The sequence below is a fragment of the Nomascus leucogenys genome, chromosome 3 (genome assembly GCF_006542625.1).
Source record: "Nomascus leucogenys isolate Asia chromosome 3, Asia_NLE_v1, whole genome shotgun sequence".
Classification (NCBI taxonomy): Eukaryota; Metazoa; Chordata; class Mammalia; order Primates; family Hylobatidae; genus Nomascus; species Nomascus leucogenys.
The window spans coordinates 60068059-60091761 of record NC_044383.1 but is presented as its reverse complement, the minus strand read 5'-3'; the positions used below and the strand labels follow the sequence as shown (position 1 = coordinate 60091761).

Sequence of the window (23703 nt, the reverse complement as noted above, 5' to 3'; positions counted from 1 at the left end):
TTACAATGCCTTTCCCCTCTACGTGGAGATGCCTACTAGGGACTTAGGTATGTAAGTCCAGAGCACAGGAGAGAGAAATAGACAAGGTTTATCTTGGTTGCATCTCACATCCCCTCCTTTTTGGAACTTTCCTCCCAAACTCCCACTGCCTTGAGGTGACACATTTGCTGCCCAAGACTCAGCATCTCATCTTTGTCTGTCTAACTCAGGAGAGCTTCCTGCTCTGGATTTGTTCTCTCTCTGTGTCTTCCCTCTTAGAACTTCTTTGCTTCATAGCAGTCCCCACAGATCTCTGCTCTGTGCTTTCCAAGGTGAGAATTAATTATTAGACAGTTTGTTAGTAATGTGTGACTGACTTTTTGGGACTATCTCAATATTAACAGAGCTTGTGTTTTATAAACACAAGGATTTTCCAGACAGGAAGAAAGCTCTAAAAGTAGACAATTAGATGTTTTGGCTTGTTAGTGAAAGCAGTTCATAGGAAGAATGTTGAATGTATAATCTATTTAATAACAATTATACAAATATAGAGTGATCAAATGCTTCCTCTATCTCATGCCAAGATCTTTTCTGTAATACAGAAATCTTTTAGGTTTTATTCTGTTTGTATTTCCTAATAGTTTTAAGTAAATTTTGACCAGAAAATAAATTTTCATTAATCAGGTAGGAAAAAATCTAGAGAATGAAGTTAATATGGAATTTGGACAAACATAATTCATTCTTAAAGTCATACAGTGGAATTGCTTCAGAGTTAATAAAATGTTATTTTTTATCCAACTCCATGTATATTACTACTAGTAACTTTGTAATTAGATATTCCGTTTTAAGTAAATGGGTGAAATATTGTCATAGGTATGTTTTTATTTGAAAGTTTTTTGTTTTGCTTTTTCTCCTAATGCTTCAGTGATTTATTTATTATAAAGGCTAGAGGTTGGGAGTTCTAGACTTTTGCAACTTAATTTTTACCTACCAAAATAGAAAAAATAATATTTGTTAGTGCCCTTATCAGTTTTTAAAGAATTTGCCTCACCGCCAACATATTGAGGCATATGGCCTTTTAGGTGTGTGAGGGGGTGCAGTATGTGTCAATTCTCCATCATCTCTGTCCTTGAAGAATATAGGGATAATTTATAGGTCACATCAGAGGTTAGGGTTATTTTTCCCAAGATGGGAATAGTTGTAATTTTTAAAATCCTGATCATCGGCACAATTCAGGCCCCTTGTAAAAACTGAGAAAGTAGAGAAAATATAAAGAAAAAAATAAAAATCTTTCTTAATCTTAACACCAAGAAAGAAACATTTTAATGTTAAGATTTTTATGAAATAAATTTTTTATTGGGGTCAAATCCTTACTGTCGGTGGTTCTGACACCTGGACACTGCTTGTATTACAGTCAGTCATTTTTAAGGAGCCCTATTTCTGATCCCCTGGTCACTTCCCCGACATTTCATATGGTTTTCTTCCATTTTATGATTAAACAGAGGGCTGCTGTACATAGAGAATGTCAGAGAGCAGATGCAAGCTACATTTTAGATTTCTGCAACGTTGAAGTGAATTACAAGTTTAAAGGAATCCAAGATATATGAATTACAAGGCTTCAGAGATACTCCAGATTACATCTAGAGCTGGCTCCCACCCTCAGAGGCCAGTGTGAAGTGGACTCCCAGGCAGCAATTTTCCCTTGACATCCTTGGAGCACTTCAACCAACTTTCGTTTGACTGTATGATGTTTAGTTAGCCATATTTTTAAAATATTGATTTTATATTGAACATTTTGTTAATCTGATATACTTGTGCCGTCATAGGCCCATGAATATTTAGATGACCTTAATTAATGTGTAGAAAAGTAGACAATTTAAAATAAAGTATAAATTACACTTAAATTTCACTGAGTCTAGGCTCTTCAAATGTAGGTTAGTATTAATTTATGTGGATAAAATTTTTATTTATGACACTGAACTACATACAACATGTATAAAATGGAGGGAAGGCAGGAAATATCCCATTGAGAATTTCTAGCCATATACATATATATATTCATATATCTATATTCATATATATTCATATATCTATATTCATATATATTCATGTATATATTCATATATATATCCATGTATATATCCATATATATTCATATATATATCCATGTATATATTCATATATATTCATACATATATTCATATATATTCATACATATATTCATATATATTCATATATATTCATACATATATTCATATATATTCATACATATATTCATATATATTCATATATATTCATATATATTCATATATATTCATATATATTCATTATATATTCATATATATTCATATATATTCATATATATTCATTATATATTCATATATATTCATATATATTCATATATATTCATATATATTCATATATATATTCATATATATTCATATATATTCATATATATATTCATATATATATTCATATATATATTCATATATATTCATATATATATTCATATATATTCATATATATATTCATATATATTCATATATATATTCATATATATATTCATATATATTCATATATATTCATATATATTCATATATTCATATATATTCATATATATTCATATATATTCATATATATTCATATATATATTCATATATATTCATATATATTCATATATATTCATATATATATTCATATATATTCATATATATATTCATATATATATTCATATATATTCATATATATTCATATATATTCATATATATTCGTATATATATGCATATATATTCGTATATATTCGTATATATATGCATATATATTCGTATATATTCGTATATATATGCATATATATTCGTATATATTCGTATATATATGCATATATATTCATATATATTCGTATATATATTCATATATATTCATATATATTCGTATATATATTCATATATATTCATATATATGCATATATATGAATATATATATTCATATATATGCATATATATGAATATATATTCATATATATGCATATATATGAATATATATATGCATATATATGCATATATATGAATATATATATTCATATATATGCATATATATTCATATCTATATATGAATGAACTTAGCAAGTAAGGATCAACGATATTTTTCTTAATGGTAGTATCACTGAATAAGCAATGGATAGGATTTCTTATAGGAAATTACAGTCCATTCAAAATATTCAAGCATGGATATCTTAGACCTAGCAAGCTGTCATTATATCTCTCTGGTAACCCAATATGGCCTCTTTTATAACAGAAATTTTGGCAAGACCCAGAGAAACTATTCTGTGTCATGTTAAGTGTTTGCGCTTGTGTGGTATAAACAACAAGCATAGTTTGTAAGAGTAGATTTTTTTTAATATTTTATTTTTAAAATGCAGAAGTTTTTCCTCAAATAGCATAATCTTGGCAAGCAAAATCATATTTGGTCTTGAAAGCACAATATGAATTTCTGAAAAGGAAATATAGTAATTATAAGGATTTTCATTCATTATAAACTTAGATTAAAAAATCAATTATTCCTTAAATATAACTAAATTTATTTCAATGTATATTTTAAAATATAATTGTTATATATAAATATTGATAATACTCTTATTTTTTTCTCACAGCAGAAACTACTCATGAGATGCAAAAATATTTTCAGCTTTTGAACTAGATTATAAATTATTGAAAAATAATTCTATTTAGGTTTTTTTTTTTTTTTGAGATGGAGTCTTACTCTGTCACCCAGGCTGGAATGCAGTGGTGCAATCTCGGCTCACTGCAACCTTCACCTCCTGGGTTCAAGCAATTCTCCTGCCTCAGCCAACTGAGTAGCTGGGATTACAGGTGCGTGCCACCATGCCTGACTAATTTTTGTTATTTTTAGTAGAAATGGGGTTTACTATGTTGGCCAGGCAGGTCTCAAACTCCTGACCTCAAGTGATCTGCCCACCTCAGCCTCCCAAAGTGCTGGGATTACTGGTGTGAGCCACCACACCCGACCTCTATTTAGTTTTTGTTTATTAAACATCAAAGTATGATATCAAAATTAAGTACGTCTCTGTCTCTCATTTTCTGGATCACTCACTCATTCAACAGATAAAGTGCCCTGTTGGGACTGCACTTAGGCTTTGTGAGTGATACAAAGATATGTTAAATGCTGTCCTTGCTTTCAAAGAGCTTTCAGTCTTAGTAACAGATGGACTGGTGACTGCATGACTATCATCCTAAGCCGAAAATGAAGAGAAAAAATGTTTTTATTATCTTTTGCTTTGTAAGAAACCACTACAAAACTTAGTGGCTAAAAATAACAATTTGTTATTTCTGAAGGATTTCAGAAAATCTACTCCTCAAAAAAAGCAATAAGAACACAGGCAAGATTTGTCAAAATCAATATATTCAGAACTTTTTAAGGGGCTTTCACAATCTAGTGAGTGATTATTCAAGAAAAACATTGAATCTCAGTAAGACTAGCAGGCTTTATGGCATTTTAACTTGTCCTATTCATATCCCTCTTTCTCCAACACATGGTAGGCTTGAAAACCAGTAGCTTCAGAATCACAGTGAAAACTAGCTGCCTAGCAGCTGCTGGAAAGGGAAGAAAGAGTGTGAAGTTCATTAAAAGCTCCATTTTCAGGGAATTGCCATTATTTTTCCTGCCTGGTAGTTCCCTAAAAACCCCAATTCTTAGTTGGTCTTTATTCAACCTGATCAGAGCTTGTAAGAATAGCCTTTTCCTCTGGACATTAATTGAAAATAATCAGTGGCAATTGTTTAATATTGCAGCTGCCTGAGGCAGCAGTTATAACTGGAATAAACAAGAAGCTGATCAAAAAAAATTTTAAAGAAAAAACTGGGGAAGAAGACATCCATAGAGGGCACTAGAAAGCTCCAACATGTTTGTAGGACTCCAGACACATATTTCTATGTTACAGGGCTGTGTGAAAACTCAGGAAAGGCCTGAAAAGGCCTTAAAATCTTATCTCTGGCCAAACTCCAAGCTCTGAACAAGCAGAACATGAAGGCTAAGGTGATTTATAAACTACCAGCCTGAACATTTAAGGTATTTTCCATCACACACATAGGCCTTCAGCAAAGGCTGGGATGCTTTTAGGTCAAAGGTGTTTAACTATTCCATCATTAGTTGACTACTAAGCTAAATGAGCAGAGACTGCAGGAGTCACACACTTTACAGAATTTGTCCAGGAAAGTGACTAAGCAAATAAAAAGCAGCAACAATAAAGACAACAGACAGCACCAACAGCAAACCATTGACAGGTAGAGTCTAATTTCCAATGTTACCATATTATATTATTTTAAATGTCTACTTTTCTTTCTTTTTTTAAATTATACTTTAAGTTCTAGGGTACATGTGCACAATGTGCAGGTTTGTTACACATGTATACATGTGCCATGTTGGTGTGCTGCACCCATTAACTCATCATTTACATTAGGTACATCTCCTAATGCTATCCCTCCCCCCTCCCCCCACCCCATGACAGGCCCCATGTGTGATGTTCTCCTTCCTGTGTCCAAGTGTTTCTCATTGTTCAATTCCCACCTATGAGTGAGAACACGTGGTGTTTGGTTTTTTGTTCTTGTGATAGTTTGCTGAAAATGATGGTTTCCAGCTTCATCCATGTCCCTACAAAGGACAGGAACTCGTCCTTTTTTATGGCTGCATAGTATTCCATGGTGTATATATGCCACATTTTCTTAATCCAGTCTATCATTGATGGATGCTTGGGTTGGTTCCAAGTCTTTGCTATTGTGAATACTGCTGCAATAAACATATGTGTGCATGTGTCTTTATAGCAGCATGATTTATAATCCTCTGGGTATATACCCAGTAATGGGATGGCTGGGTCAAATGGTATTTCTAGTTCCAGATCCTTGAGGAATCGCCACACTGACTTCCACAATGGTTGAACTAGTTTACAGTCCCACCAACAGTGTAAAAGTGTTCCTATTCCTCCACATCCTCTCCAGCACCTGTTGTTTCCTGACTCTTTAATGATCACCATTCTAACTGGTATGAGATGGTATATCATTGTGGTTTTGATTTGCATTTCTCTGATGGCCAGTGATGATGAGCATTTTTTCATGTGTCTGTTGGCTGCATAAATGTCTTCTTTTGAGAAGTGTCTGTTTGTATCCTTTGCCCACTTTTTGATGGGGTTGTTTTTTTCTTGTAAGTTTGTTTGAGTTCTTTGTAGATTCTGGATATTAGCCCTTTGTCAGATGAGTAGACTGCAAAAATTTTCTCCCATTCTTTAGGCTGCCTGTTCACTCTGATGGTAGTTTCTTTTGCTGTGCAGAAGCTCTTTAGTTTAATGAGATCCCATTTGTCAATTTTGGCTTTTGTTGCCATTGCTTTTGGTGTTTTAGACATGAAGTCTTTGCCCACGCCTATGTCCTGAATGGTATTGCCTAGGTTTTCTTCTAGGGTTTTTATGGTTTTAGGTCTAACATTTAAGTCTTTAATCCATCTTGAATTAATTTTTGTATAAGGTGTAAGGAAGGGATCCAGTTTCAGCTTTCTGCATATGGCTAGCCAGTTTTCCCAGCACCATTTATTAAATAGGGAATCGTTTTCCCATTTCTTGTTTTTGTCAGGTTTGTCAAAGATCACATGGTTGTAGATGTCTGGTATTATTTCTGAGGGCTCTGTTCTGTTCCATTGGTCTATATCTCTGTTTTGGTACTAGTACTATGCTGTTTTGGTTACCGTAGCCTTGTAGTATAGTTTGAAGTCAGGTAGCATGATGCCTCCAGCATTGTTCTTTTGGCTTAAGATTGACTTGGCAATGCAGGCTCTTTTTTGGTTCCATATGAACTTTAAAGTAGTTTTTTCCAATTCTGTGAAGAAAGTCATTGGTAGCTTGATGGGGATGGCATTGAATCTATAAATTACCTTGGGCAGTATGGCCATTTTCACGATATTGATTCTTCCTATCCATGGGCATGGAATATTCTTCCATTTGTTTGTATCCTCTTTTATTTCATTGAGCAGTGGTTTGTAGTTGTCCTTGAAGAGGTCCTTCACATCCTTTGTAAGTTGGATTCCTAGGTATTTTATTCTGTTTGAAGCAATTGTGAATGGGAGTTCACTCATGATTTGGCTCTCTGTCTGTTATTGGTGTATAAGAATGCTTGTGATTTTTGCACATTGATTTTGTATCCCAAGACTTTGCTGAAGTTGCTTATCAGCTTAAGGAGATTTTGGGCTGAGACGGTGGGGTTTTCTAAATATACAATCATGTCATCTGCAAACAGGGACAATTTGACTTCCTCTTTTCCTAATTGAATACCCTTTATTTCTTTCTCCTGCCTGATTGCCCTGGCCAGAACTTCCAACACAATGTTGAATAGGAGTGGTGAGAGAGGTCATCCCTGTCTTGTGCCAGTTTTCAAAGGGAATGCTTCCAGTTTTGCCCATTCAGTATGATATTGGCTGTGGTCTTTTCAATTAACATTTAGAAGATATGCAAAAAACAAGGTATGCAAAACTATGTACAGATAAAAAAGTGGCCAATATAAACTTTTTCTGAGGAAACCTAGACATTGAACTTACTTAACAATAACTTTGTCTGCTATTTTAAATATATTTAAGTAACTAAAGGAAACTGTAATGAACTAAAGTATGAGAATGATGTCTTACCAAATAGAGAATATCAATAAGGAGAAATTATTAAGAAGCAGCAAATCAAATTTTTGAATAGAAAAGTATAAAACAGAAATGAAAAATTTACAGGAGGGGCTCAAGAACTGATCTAAGGTAGGAGAAGAAAGAATCCAGGAACTTGAAGATAGTTCAATTAGTCTGCAGATCAGGGGGAAAAAGAATGAAGAAAAATGAACAGTCTCAAGACAGTGTGATACCAGCAAGCATGCATAATAGGAATTCTAGGAGTGGAGAGAGAGTAAAGAAAGACTATTTGAAGAAATAAGAAATGAAAATTCCTCAAATTTGGTAAAAATTATTAATTTATACATTCAGGAAGCTCAACAGACTCCAAGAAGGACAAACTGAAAGAGATCCACGCTTAGTCACATGATAACCAAACTGCCAAAAGTCAAAGAGAGAATTTTTACAGCAGCAAGAGAGAAGTAGTTAACCAAAACAGAAAACAAGAAGTTCTCAATATGAGTAAGCTGACTTCTCCTCAGAAACCATGGAGACCAGAAGGCGGTGGGATGACATAGTCAACGTTTTCAAGGAAAAAGACTGTAAATCAAGAATTCTATATCCAGCAAAACTATCCTTCAAAACTGAAGGTGAAATTAAGGATTAAAAAAACCCAGAATTTGAGACTAGCACATCTGCCCTACAAGAAATAGGAAAGAAATTCCTTTAGGCTGAATGAAAGGAAACTAGACAGTCACTCAAATCCAAACAATGACATAAAAAGCACTGGAAAAGTTAATTACATAGATAAATATAAAAGCCAGAATAAATGTACTTTGTTTGTGTTTCTTTTATTTTTTTATAAGATTTAAAATACAGTCATATAAATACATACATACATAAAGCAATATTAGAAATCTTCATTGATGGGAATATAAAATATAAAGATGTGATTTATTTGTATGACAATAGCACAAAGCAAGAAAAACTAACAGGTATATAGAAGCAAAGTGAAAAATAAGCTAAAATATCCATGTTATATTTAGCATGGTCTTCAGCTGGGACTAGGAAATCAGTATTAGGAACTCATTTGCAAGAATTTAATATGAAAAAGTTTCTTTGGAAAATATTCATTTACTTATTACTAATGTTCTTTAAAATTCTCTGTACCTCTCTCTACTAACAAAATCAAGTCATACCATTTTATTTCATTGATAAATCTCTACTGTTTGTCAGACTGCAGTGAATTCTGAGATTTTCTTCTGTTCAATATCTTGTTGAATAAGGAAATGTCACAATTTAATATTGTAATCTCTTCACTCATTTTTATACACTCCAACATTTAACAACACTGTACCAGGAAATTTTTTAAAAGGAAAGAGAAAAGTGCATAAGTTACACATTTACTGAGAAAAATATGACTGAGGTATTATGTTACACAGAACTTTATACCTAGATTTTCTTTTCTTGCAATCTTCAGTTTCCTCACAGAAGTTCTTTGTTTTCCTCCCACAGTAAGATATTTCCCAAAGGCCTTCCTGAGGAGTACTCAGTAGCTGCCATGTTTCGAGTACGAAGAAACGCCAAAAAGGAACGGTGGTTTCTGTGGCAGGTTTTAAACCAGCAGAATATTCCACAGGTAAAGTACCATTAGAGTTGTGCTCATTAGTTTTCCTTGTGTGATTAAGCCAGGTGAATTATTTGAACTGTGTGCACAAATTTGCGAGTAGATCTAGTATCCAAATGTTCTATCCTTTAGAGGTATCATCAACAAGAAAATGCAAGTATTCTCGTAGTTAGGATGGTCTTGCTGAGATCCGTAATATGAGAGTATAGTGGATAACATAGTGTTAATTTTTGTTTTTATTTTACTTCTAGGTCCATATTTTGTTTAAAGATGTAAAACTGCCTTCTCTTTGCAACTGCTTCATTAACTAATTCTTTCTAACTAACACATTCTTCACCTTCTGTCGTCTCTAATGTTATATATTATTTTTAAAGCAGTTCATTGTTTCATTGGACAACTCTCGGTGAATAAAGAGTGGAGACTTAAATATTTATCCCATCAATAAAAATTTATGGAACACATGCTATATGCTAGGTAGTGACAAGAAAAGAGATCTGAAAAACAGAATTTGTATTATCAGGGAGCATAAGGCGTAAGGAGATGACATCTAGGAGAACAACATAATATAGCATAATTATAATACAGTAGGACAAGTGCAGTGGTAGAGTTAAGCTTAGTGTTGGGCGGGGACAATGGGAGCACAGAAAGGGCAGCTCATCGGAACTGGGGGACGGAGAGAGCAGGAATCTAGGAGAGCATGTAGAAGAGATGGCATTTGGGCTGAAAAGAGGGAATGCTGGCACTCCAGCGAAGGGAGAGGAACCTCAAAATTACTTATTGGCACCATACATTAGTTTTTACTTGTATACATATCTGTTGAAATGTTTTAAATCATCACTGATCTTTTAATCTGTTAATACAGCTATAATTTTATGATGAGTAGATCAACGAAGAGTATGTCCTCTATAAAATCTGTTTTCTCTGTACCTTGCAAAGTATCAATGGTGAAAGAATTGATCTTAGCTTCCCTACTTAGGGAAATGATCATATTCTTAGTCTTCTTAAATTGGTAACCTTAAATTCCTGTGTTACTAATACAGAGCAATAATTTATATATCTTATAAAATTTTATCTATAATGTATATAAATTATGTATATATAAACTTATAAATGGTTTATATAAACATTTAAAATAACTACACACACACACACACACACACACACACACACACTCTTAGATGTTCTCTTAGGAAGAAGCATATTACATTCACCAGAATGCTCCATTTCTAAACCATTTTTGTAGTGGTGTTTGCTGTTCTTTTGTTTTAACAAACCTGGTGGACACAAGTGTCATCTAAAATATTTTACTAAGTGCCTCAGTTATACTAATATGCATCTTGAGCTTTTCTTTGTGTGCTTTAATAATTTGGAACATTGATTTTTAAAACATTTAAAGATACTTTACATTTTTTGCAGATTTCTATAGTAGTTGATGGTGGAAAGAAGGTGGTGGAATTTATGTTTCAAGCCACAGAGGGAGATGTGTTGAACTACATTTTTAGAAATCGAGAACTCCGTCCTTTGTTTGATCGTCAGTGGCACAAACTTGGCATTAGTATACAATCCCAGGTCATTTCACTTTATATGGATTGTAATTTAATTGCGAGGAGGCAGACTGATGAAAAGGACACTGTGGATTTCCATGGACGGACAGTTATTGCTACGCGAGCTTCAGATGGCAAGCCTGTGGATGTAAGTTGTGATGTTGGTTGTGAGAGAGAACTAAAATTTCTAAGTAAAAAAAAAAATCTTATTAAAAACATCCTCTTTTTATTACTGTGTAATAGATTCCCTTCTCATCAATTTTATTAATTTAATTAATTTGCCGTCAGATGTGTGAAGAACAGCTATGTTATTTCCAATTGTATTTTCACATATATTATTTTCACTCCATTTTATATCATTTTCTCCAGCCTGGGAATTTTAAATAATTAGGTCATGTCTTAAAAAATTAGATTATTAAAAGCAAAAATTGAAAGTATGATACAAAATATAATCTTGGTCTAAGTTCATAGGTTTTAAATAGAAAGGACTGGAAACAGCTGAAGTTTAAATTAAATGGTTCCAGATTATCTGCTATTTTCATTCAAGAACAATAGACTATTCATCCTTACAATAGCAATTACTTTGTATTGCAGACTATTTTTTATAAACTTATAATGGTTTTTCAGGGTTCTATTGTACAGAAAAAGTCACTAAATGTATTAGTAGGTCATTTGAAAGAGAAAAATTGCCTAGTAAAACCCTTTTGGATAAAAAGTTCCTTTAAATATTACATTTGAAGCTAACATGATATAGATTTATTATTGATTTCCCTAGAGAACAAGGTCTGTAATCTTAAAAAAGTTGGATATATCTAAATTTGATGGCTGCATGTTTTCTTAGTTTATTATGTATAAACAGTTTATAGTTTATTTCTTAGAGTTTTTGCAAGAATGGGATCCAGTCTTGGACCTCAATCTAAGAAGACTGAGTGTTCTATGTCCTGTGTCTCATTAACTTCTCACCCAAGCATAGAATTGATCCCGGGCTAGGCACGGTGGCTCATGCCTGTAATCCCAGCACATTGGGAGGCCGAGGTGGGCGGATAATGATGTCAGGAGATCGAGACCATCCTGGCTAACACGGTGAAACCCCGTCTCTACTAAAAATACAAAAAATTAGCCAGGTGTGGTGGCATGCGCCTGTAATCCCAGCTACTCGGGAGGCTGAGGCAGGAGGGGACTTCCAATGAGCCAAGATCATGCCACTGCACTCCAGCCTGAGTGACAGAGCAAGACTCTGTCTCAAAAAACAAAAAACAAACAAACAAAAAAAAGAATTGATCCCACAATTTGAGGCTAAAGAATATCACGTGAATCCTTATAAAAAGGATATAGGTAAAAACCGTGGTTTCATAATTTCATGTGGATTCTTGGTTCATTTGAGGATAAACTTGAAGGCGTGTCACAATGATCCAGTATTTTTGGAGATAGTCACTGTTTGAGTTAAACAAACAAAATACATATTTTTATAAAAGATTCTTGGTTCTACTGAAATTTTGAGTGGATTAATTTTTCATCATCTCCGTACAAGCTCTGTGATTCATAAGATCTGTTATGGTGTGACAATGTGTTTATTTGGGCTGTGTGTTATTGAAAAAAATTATCATGATTTAGTTTTATTTCACATATCCCACCTGTGTGTTTTTGTGAGAAAGTGACAAAACTGATATGAAGATTTTTTTTTAAGTCAACTCAGCATTTTGACAAGCATCAGTACAGATTTAGCCTTAAGCATTCTCCTTCTAAAGCACTATATCAGTGAAGCATTCTAAAGTAATGAATGAATAAACAAAGCATAAACTATTCTGACTGTCATTTCAATGTCATGGAACTCAATTAGGTTGTAATCCTTTGAAAATTGATCATCTATCTTTAGTTAAGTAAAACAATTCATAAGCACGACCTGGTACAATGGGTGGTACATAATAGGATTTCAATATTTATTGACTATTTTGATAACAGTGATAATAAATAAGTTTAGTTAAGAACAATATTAATTAACTGGAGTTCTCATTCTTCATTCTAAATAATTCATATGTTATTGTGGGTATTTCATTATACTATATAAGACGGTGTATTTAAATTTTATAAATAAAAATTAACCTTAATAACCTTGCAAAAAGTTACAGAACATAAATCATTACATTTCATTTAGTCTCATGATTTCGCATTTTCTGCAACTCTTAGGCTGCTCATGAATCTGTAAGATGTCTGGAGTTCTTAATGCATTCTATGAACTGAATTGATTTTGTTCATCTGAGGTGAAAAGTAAAAGTTATAGCTCTTTTCCCCCCTTTTTGCTTTTAAAGTTGGAGTAGAGATTCACCACTAATCACAAATGCCTGCTTTCTGTTATTATAGGAATAATTATTATAAGATTAGAGTTGGGTCTTTCTATATAAAGTACTTATTGACCTCAAAATAATGCATTATTTAATACAACATTTCAGTGTTTAAAGAATTCAAACAGCCTATTTAAGAATTTATTATATTGCTATTTTATCAATAATCAGTACTATTTACTTTTTCTTAGGTGGTGATTTGATCTTGCATTTAAAGGCATGATTATACTTTCCTTGAACTACAGTTAATTTCATGTCCAAATGCCAAAAAAAAGAGAAATCTTCTAAGCAAATAGAAGGAATCAATTATTTTTGTAAAAAGGTTGTTAGCCTTGCTTAGATTATACCAATATAATATAAAATCAATAGGTTTTAGGCAGAATTCATGAAATATAGATAAAAATTTTTTTTTTCCTTGTTGGTAAGTGAACACCTATTTCAGTGCCTCAAATAGGAGTCTGGAAGTACAAATAGAGCCTTTCTCATCATGTGCTCATATCTTTGATTTTACCTTTTCTCCAATTTTTTTTTTATTTTGAAATGGCCTCATTTTGTGGGCATTCTTTATTGTAGTGTAAAACAATAGCTTTTTAAAATTAAGTACTTCTATTTTATTGTTCAAAACAGCTAGCCAAGGTTTGCAATTGCTTTCATTACCTGATTTCCTTTATCTATAAATCCGTCTCTATATCCAACTCTGTGTCTCTCAAGTAGTCCATAAAACAATGAATCCTACATTTAATAAAAACATTAAAATATCCACCAGTAATTTATTTATATTAGCTTCCTTTTTCTTTCGATTAAATTACTGCAGTTCTTAATTGCCTGAATGTGATTCCAAAAAACTAAAGATGTTTCTTGTTACTAATTTTTTAATAGATTGAACTTCACCAACTTCAAATCTACTGCAGTGCAAACCTCATAGCTCAAGAAACATGTTGTGAAATATCAGATACTAAGGTAAGTTAATTTTCTTTGCATATGAAGAATGAAGAACACCAATTATCTTTTAGTGGCATAGCTTGTAGAGTCCAAATGTAGGGTAGCACTGAGTGTGTTCTGCTGAAACCAGGTGGGTAATTTATTCCAAGTAAGAAAGCCTTCATAGTGCTTTCTCATGGTTACTTTCAACAGTTTTAATCCCAGCATTTCACCCTTAATTTTGAGAGTAATATATCCTCACTTTGAACTCAATATAACTTAAAGTTATGACTTTCTTCCTAAACTATGTTCTGACAGCAGCATCATTTCCAGTTACAGAAGCTTTAAATCTATGATCATACTTTATTCTCACTCATTGTCCTTTTCTACCCTGTCACCCGTCCTGGCTAGCTTTCCTTTGACATAGACTTTTCATCCTCATCTTCCATTTTCCTGTTACTGCCAAAGTGTACATTTACCTCGTGTCTGGGATATCACTCATTATTGGATCAACTGCCTTCCCTATGTCCTGCCCCTTTACTTTGCAGCATAACCAGAATAAATCTGAGTCACTGCTTTGTATATTCATTCACTCTCTTCCAGCAAACACTTTATTCAGAAACGCTGATCTTCTAAACACTGTGCTAAGGAACAGGGCTAGCAAACATGATTAAGGCACATTCCCTGCCCTCTCTTCATGTCTTTCTCTTAAGTGGCTCCTGTTGGAAGTGAAATATAAATGCAGTTCCTCAGCCTCTCATTCTAAATATTCCCAACCTTACTATACAACTGTTACTTTCTTATACCAATCTTTCATTACAAGAGAAATACTAAATTCAATACTTTCCGTATCTCTCAGTGTAATGGCCGTGTGTGCTATCTTACATTACTAGGTATAATTATATTTGTTTTTAAATTGATTTAAGTACAATTCAGACTCAGTAAGGGAAATTTTACCTTGATAAACTTTTTTATTCCTAATGCTTCATTTGGAGAAAGTAGACAATCATTGTTTGATTTATTGACTTACCAACTACTAAAAAAGATAAATGGGACAGAAAGATATTCAAAGGGGACTAGTTCTAAAAAAAAGTACAGAAAGAACATATGAAAAGTGAAAATAAAAGGTGAAAATGTCTTTTCTTTGGATCTTAGATTTCATAAATGTTCTATACTTGCCACAGAAAATTATATGAAAATTTTATCAACAATTTATGATTCAAAAATATTTTTAACTTTTGTAGCTCACTTTGGGTAGTGAAATAAGAATGTGACCAAGTGACTTCAAGCATAGCCAAATCTTTCAAATATTATATGTTTTGCTTTTGTAACTTGGCTTTATAAAGCATATCTCCAATCCACTTCATGTATCTCATTCCAAGTAAAATGCAAGCCAGCCAAATATCTTTCTATAAATATCTGAAAAGATAATTTAGAATGCCAATCTACAGACTTGGAATACCTAGACTTCCTGGAGCTACACATTTAAATCTTAAAGATGTTAATTCCCCCAAAATTTTGTTTTTAATTATGCTTTTTTGATGTCAGAGTTTTTAATAACTTTCTTTGATTGTAAAGTAATATGATATTTTGATATATCTGAATATTATATAATTTGCCAGTAATCACTGCCCTTTATCATTATATTAATGTAATAGAAACTTTCCACCTGATTTATGAGGAAATTGTTTAAGAAGTGTAGGAGATGAATTGGGTGGAATGGTTGGTAATTCAAAGCAGTGACATGATCTCACACATTATGAACAAAAGATTTTTAAATCATATTTTGAAAAGATTATTTGGGAGTTAGTTTTAAAGAATAGAACACAAGGTAGGAATTTATATCTGACTATGGAAAAAATAAGGAAAGACTGTATTTTTGCTGACAATTATTTGGAGGGGATATCACCATTCATTTAATGACTAACAAAAAATAGAAACATACTACATTTTATGAATAGGAATGTACAGTTGGATAAATAATTATATAAAAGCCATTTTAATGCATCTTCTCTACTTCTGATACGAATTGTATTTATTTTATTTTTTGTTGCAAAATGTTTCGAACTCAGAAATTTTTAATGTAGTTGCTTAAATATCTAATTTTGTCCTGGAATTTCAAATCACACATGTTTTCTGGTTGTCAATATTTTATAAAGCATTTCAAAGGCAACATTTTTTAAAGATCACCTATAAACATGCTTATTTGTTTCTAATAGATTTTCAGTTTCTAAAGTAGTTAAGTTTCATGACTCTAGATATAAAAAGAATGAAGAACAAATATTAAGAGAAGGATGAAATCAGTAACATTTGTTGAAAATAAATGAGAAATGTGGTTAAATTTTTAAGGGCTAATACTGAATATGTGTCAAATCAAAACCAGAGGTTTTACGAGGAGAAGAGTCCTTACTTGTATGTTTGGTGTTGCCTCTAGGCACTTTTTGTGGAGCGTGGACAGGTTTATGGTGAAGCCTGAGACATACTTTTAAAGTTATTTAAATCCTCAATTTAATATAGTGACGCAGTTATCCAGAGCAGAATTGTGAATTCTAAATGGGTCTTGGTTATCTGACTGGGAAGCCATGAAGTAAGAACTGGCTGAAAAATCATATCAAATCAAATGAGATGAATGAACTGTTTTGGTAATAACCTTGTTCCATTCAAATATACAGTAGTTTTTAGACTTTCAAATTTGGAAACTTGTTAGGATAAATGATCGTGAAATCTGGAGAGAGTAGATTTGAAAGAACTAGTGGTGGATACAGTAAACTAGTTGCTGTATTTCTGGGTGTTGGTTTTGTTACAGTTTTTATTGTAATTATCAAAGAATTCAACTACTACCAAATTTTTTTTTTATTTCTTATTTCCAACTTTTATTTTAAGTTCAAGGGTACATTTGCAGGATGTGCAGGTTTGTTACATAGATAAACGTGTGCCATGATGGCTTCCTGCACAGATCATCAAAATGAATTTTTGTTACAAAAGTTATCTATGTTTACTGGAAAATATAGCTAAATCCATAAAAGAAAATAAATATCAATCACAATTTCAACCACAGTAGATAACCACAGATAATATTTTAGTTTTGTATCCTGAAAATACTTGACCGTGCATTTATAATTTGTGGTATACAAAGTAATGTATTAACTCTCTCCTAGTGCTTTCTCTTCATGAAATTGCAAATTCAGAGTGGAAAACTATGGTGAGGAGTCTGGTACATGATGTTGAGAAAAAACAATGTGTTTATCCTCCTCAGATTCTCCATTTGGGTTAATTTTTTTTTTTTAAATGTTCATTGCTTTGTAACCAAATTGCACTTCACGTTGTCCAGCATGTTCTGAACCCACTGGATAAGTATAAAATGCACTACTTGTCTGTTGTAGTGGAGACCTTTTTAATATCTTAACAGAATGGTAGACTAGAACAAAGTATACTTTGATTTAATAAATGTTGTCTAAGAGTGTAAAAAGAATTTATTTTCTACTTTATATGCTTTAATAATCATCTTGTTGAAGGAAACCATATTTTATAGGTTCAAATTACATGTTTCAACTTTAATTTTTGTTCCCAAAAGATGTATTCATGTATTGTTTGTACAAATTATTTTATTGCAACAATACAATTATTATAAATGTATGAAATTTCTGTACTTATCAAAAAGTTACCTAATGTAACTTTGTAATTCCTTAACAAGACCATTATTTTAAATATTTTTCTTGCATGTTGTCAGTATAAGAAAACACATGGGCTCAGGCGGAAAGTACAAAAGTGTGATAAACATTCTCACACCGGTGTCAACTTTTGGTTAGTAAGAAGCAATTCTTGCAGGCAACCTCAGCAATCCCTAGTTTAGTGGGAACCAGTGTTTGGAACATGAGAATGTTTGGAATTGACCCCATTTCCTAAAGCCTCTTTTTGGATTTTAGTGCCCAGAGCAGGATGGCTTTGGAAATATTGCATCATCATCGGTAACTGCTCATGCCAGTAAAATGTCTTCATATCTGCCAGCAAAGCAGGAACTTAAAGACCAGTGCCAGTGCATTCCAAACAAGGTATGCTAGTTTTAATCGGTGCGCACTGAAAGCCACTCCAGACTATGAGCCCAGCTCCTTGAATGTGGCCTCTGGTCACAGAATGTGTCTTGCCCTTCAGTGTTTGTTGAAGTAAATACCTCAGTCACTGGGGTGGGTTAAGAAAAAGGCGTTGAAGATAGGACTTCCTGGATTGTTACCTGGATAGTTTCAAGCCCATCTGAACTTCCTTCCAGGGCATGAACTAGAATGAATAGCAAAGTGAAGGGAGGAACTACCTGTACAATAGGCAAGTACTGAGTACTTAGCATGTGCCAGGAATAGGCTGAAGTTCTGGGAATTCACAGTTGAAGAAAACACAGTGCCTGCTCTTGAAAAACATACACAAAAATACTCTACATTGTATTTCTTTTTCTGTGTAGACTGTATTTTTCCAGCATCCCTAAATTTTCAACTGGCTGTCTCCATCCACCATAAGTTATTAGGGGAATATACAGAGTGGCTCCGTTATTACTAAAATAATTTGTTTCATCTCCACCAATATGAGCCCCTGGTCAAGAAGGCTGTGCCATGGACCTTTATGAACTTCCTTTATGGATGTTAATGGCAGTCATAAAGCCCGTGCTAAAAGGATGAGTGGTGTCTTGGTGGCTTTTTCCAGTGCTCATACCTGAGGAAAGGAGAACTTGCCCCAGTTTCTAGAGCAGAGTGTGCCCTAGCACTGTGACTTAAGACTTACTCATCCACCTTGACTTACTCATCCACCACCACTTCAACTCCTGGCTGAGCCAGATGGGGATGGGATGAAAGTTTAAGGGAAACTTTCATTTTTTCTAGTGGCTAATATTGCATAGTAAGCTCTACGAGAAAGGCAAGCTTCGGGGGGCCATAGAGAAACAGCTTGTGTTCCAGCTCATGGAAGGTCTGGAGGAGATGGTGCTAAATGGTGTTTGGAAGAGTGAGGAACAGTGAATGGAATTCCATTGGCATGCCCTTTTTCCCTTGTTCACATGGCTCACTATTCCTCACTCTAAGCATCAGCTCAGAGGAGAACAAAGCATTATCTTGCTATTGCCAGCTTCACATTTATAAACCATTTGGCTTTAGATCAATGTGACAGAATGTTTGCTAATACAGATATGCATTTTTGCTCAGGGAGAAGCAGGATTACCAGGAGCTCCGGGTTCACCTGGGCAGAAAGGGGATAAAGGAGAGCTGGTAAGAAAAAAACAAATACTGATGGAGAAAACAGGGTTTTGTCAAAAAATGACTTAAAAATGTGTTCATCTCATTTTTCTTTATTCTGTAAAAATATATGTTTCTATAAAAGGCTATCAAAGACTATATTAAAATGCTGATTACTGAAATAAGAAAGACTATCAGCATTCTAGTCAGCTTTTGAATTCATATTGGTAGGCTGGTGTGAACTTTGGAAAGATCTGGAACTGCAAGTCTTTGTACCTATAAGCGCTAGCAAAACTGTGAAGCAGGAAAGTCTATTTTCTAGCTGTGCCCTAGCCTTCTTTAGCATTCCCTTCCCCAAATCCCTGTTGAATTCTTGCTTCTCTTGCCTTTTGATACATCCCCACCAGAGATTTTTCTGTAGCTCCCTACCTTTTTTTTTTTTTAAGCAGCCAACTTTTTTGAATACTTTCTGTGTATGAGGTATGTTGCTTGGTGTTGTAGAGCACATAGAGACAAATAGGATATATTCCCTGTTCTCAATGATTTTACGTCTAGAAAGAGATCGTGGAAAATTACAAGGCCATATGTGTTAGATGCTGTAGGAGAGTTGCAAGTGTCCTGGAGAAATGATCTGGGGAGCTAGGGAGGATTTAATGGAGGAATGGCCAGTGGACTGGACCTCTAAGTGTGTAATTCTAGGCTATATCCCATGCTTAGAGATTTGTCTTTCCCTTCTCCCACCACTCAAAACTTAACTAATGTTTCTCACTCTTTTGAGTACATCTTTTGTCAGCTAATCAGGTAAATGAATGTGCACTGTTAGAAGCTGATTCTGTTTTTGTTATCTCTCCAAGGTAAAATAGACTTTAATTCCTTTAATGCCTTAACTTGGGAAGTCCATGTTTCTAAATTATTTGTATAATCTATTGCCCGTCCCCCTCAAAAGACAGGAGATGGAAGTCTGAGAAATGACTGATCCCTCAAAGCTTCAACAAAGCTAGTCATTTGATTCCTGAAGGAATGTATTCCCAGGTACCTTGCATGGGAACTTCTGACAACACAGCAGGTGTTTGAAAAAGATTTTTGAGGAGGCACAGGCCATTTATTATTGTTCTTTAAAATGCATTACTTGGGGTACCTTTACTTTCAGTATCATTTTATGAAAATTCAAAATAATTGAACAATATCTGATTCTAAAGACCACTTCAATCAAACTAAACATACAAATCATTATACCAATAGCAAGTATTTGTTTCATGGTTACATGTACCAGATACTGAGAAGAGTGTTTTAGGTATGTTATCATACTTGATCCTTACACTCACTCTTCATGTTAGCATTTTACAGATGGAAAAACTGAAGCTTAGGGAGGTTAAATTATTGCCCAGTGCCACATAGCTTGTGGCCAGACTGGGATCTGAACCCAGGATGTCTGTTGACTACTCATAACCAGTATCCATTTTTAAGGCTGCCACTATATTCTAAAAGCAATTCAGTATTATGTATCTGTGTTCTTTGATCAGGTACTTCCACTCGCGATATTTTACTCTTAAAACATTATTTAAAGATGCCAGCCTAATATCTCTATCCTCATTTTACAGCTGAGAGCCACACATAGGTAAAATGACATGCCCAAGGTAACAGAATTAAGAGGACTCAGAAAGTGGAAAGATCTCTGAGTTAATCCCAACTCTTCTCTGGTTAGAGGGTGAATTTGGCCAAGCCACTCAGACTCTCCATACATAAGTTTTCTTATCTGCAACGGAAGGTGTTCTCACTTATCTGTTCTGCCTATACTATAAAGTGACACAAAAATGCCTTGAAAAAAATGCATGTGGCCTAATTGTTGGTGACTGTGATTTATACATATTCACATACACATTTCTTAACTTGTCTTTTTACTTCTTTGATTTATCAATTCCGTCATATTTAAGATTGCTGGCACAGGAAGAAATTTCATGTGTTGCTTTTAGGAAAAATACCCTGCCCACTGAAAAAAATATCTATGTCATAAGTACAGTCCTATTTGAATAATTATTTTAAAAATCATTAAATCAACTTTAAATTCTTTTTTAAAGATTAAGTGCTTAGTCACTGTTGTTAGAGCCTATACCTTTTAAGGATGAATTTTCTCCCTCGATTTCCTTTAATCATAAATAGACATCTCTCACTTTAACATTTAAATATTTATTTTTCTTTATTCATTCATCCATCAACACCTATTTATTGAGCTCCTGCTATTGTAATAAAAAATGTGCCAGATGTTGGAGCCTTAGCAGTAATAATAAAATACAGGGCCTGCTCTCACCAAGTTTACAATCTTGTGACAGTTTGTTCACAGAACATTCTCTCTTTCTATAGAAGCTAAAACCAGTAGAAAAGAACTAGGAAAAATTAATAAAAATGGATAAATATTAGCCAATTTATTGTATGTCAAACCTATAAAACACACAAAAATGTATCTTAGAGTTACAATGCATTGTATGACTTCTCATCTGCAGTATGTTTTAAGAATATTAACATTTGTTTTAAATTCCATGATAATTCATAATGGCAAAATATTTTAGTGGCAATGTAAAAACAGCTGGAATAAAAGAAATTTATAATCTACACAACAAATAACTAATCTGTGTATTTCCCTTATCTTTTCGATACATGCACCCACATTTGATTAAACCAACATATACTCTGCCTTGTAAAAATGACATTAGATGACCATGACCATGAATGCATTCAACCTTCCTGGCACTTGAAATCAACATGGATGTATTGTTTCATTTTAAGGAATGGAGGATGAGTTTATTTCTGCTCCTATTGCACTATGTGATCTTGCAACTTTAATGTGCAATAAATAAAGAAGGCCTTCCTTCATTTTTGATTCTGGCATGTAATTGTCATTATTAGAGCAGGTGCACAAAATAATGCCTACATAACTTGAAGATCGAAAGTCTTTTTGTTCTAAGGCATATAAATTCAGTAGTAAATTTTGTGAAATGATCAGAAGTGCAATGTTACTAAGGGAATCAGATGTTGTTCTAAAGGTTTTCTTTTTGATCTGTAAGCCCAAGAAAGAATATGTAGAGGAGGTAGAACAGTATGTTGGAAAGAGTACCACTTTGGAGCCTGAACCACTTAGGATTGAATCCTCTCCACCTCTTACTTGCTTTGAAAATTATCCTTAATAATACCTAGCCAGTGGTTGATTGTGAACAAGGAATACAATACAATATATATACAGCACTTAGACACTGGCATATTATAGATACTCCACAAATATATGTTTCCCTTGCTTTCTTATCCACCATATAATTGTCCATATATTGAAGGAGAGGTGGAGATAACTATTTTAGGTTGAGTTTAATTTCATTTGTGGCTTGATGAAGAACAACGGAATCTTCATTTGTGAGACACTGCCTTAGAATTTTCAATTTATTAGACGTAAAAATACGTCTAATATTGAGTTGAGTTATCACATGCTACTTGTGGTAAATAGTAATAATTGATCAATAGTTAATTTCTTCAAAAGATTACTCAATTACTTGAATATTTCATTCAACTCTGTATCTTTTATTTCCAATATTATCTGACCTTCTCTGGATACAATGTGCTAGTTGCTTTTTTTTTTTTTTTTTTTTTGAGACAGAGTCTTGCTCTGTCACCCAGGCTGGAGTGCAGTGGCGCAATCTCTGTTCCCTGCAACATCTGCCTCCCAGGTTCAAGCGATTCTCCTGCCTCAGCCTCCTGAGTAGTTGGAATTACAGGCACCTGCCACCATGCCTGGCTAATTTTTGTATTTTTTGGTAGAGATGGGGTTTCACCATGTTGATCAGGCTGGTCTCGAACTCCTGACCTCAGGTGATCCACCCACCTTGGCCTCCCAAAGTGCTGGGATTACAGGTGTGAGCCACTGCTCCCAGCCCAATGTGCTAGTTTTTAAAATATATTCCTTGCATTGTTTTACTTAGATAATGTCGATTAGAAGCCATTCAGACACAATTATAATTTACTTTTTCTCATTAACTGTATAATATTAGTCTTTTGGTGCATTTTACTTTTGGCCCAATGTAATAAAGTGAGAAAAGATTTGAGAATACAACTTCCACATCTCTTTCAAATTATATATCACTACATTACAGTATTTCTAAAGGTGTTAAGATTTTTATTAATATGTTAATGACACATAACAATTATACATATTTATGGAGTACAGTGTGATATTTTAATTCATTTATACAATCTGTACTAATCAAATTGGGATAATTAGCATGTCCATCACCTCAAATGTTCGTTATTTCTTTGTATTGGGAACATTCAAGATTTTCTCTTTTAGCTATTTGAAAATATACAATAAATTATTGTGAACCATAGACACCCTGCAGTGCTATTGAATAGCAGAGCTTATTTATTCTTTATAGCTGTAATTT

At 33.5% G+C, this 23703-nt stretch overlaps 1 protein-coding gene across 1 annotated transcript in view; it reads left to right on the top strand.

Annotated features, from left to right (window-relative positions):
• COL19A1 (collagen type XIX alpha 1 chain) overlaps positions 1-23703 on the top strand; it is a 329106-nt gene that overhangs the window by 52210 nt on the left and 253193 nt on the right. Inside the window, exons 5-9 of the mRNA XM_030804323.1 lie at positions 9145-9268; positions 10673-10948; positions 14022-14102; positions 17990-18115; positions 19250-19312. Of these exons, the coding sequence (XP_030660183.1) occupies positions 9145-9268; positions 10673-10948; positions 14022-14102; positions 17990-18115; positions 19250-19312 (670 nt within the window). The remainder of the gene's footprint in view (positions 1-9144; positions 9269-10672; positions 10949-14021; positions 14103-17989; positions 18116-19249; positions 19313-23703) is intronic.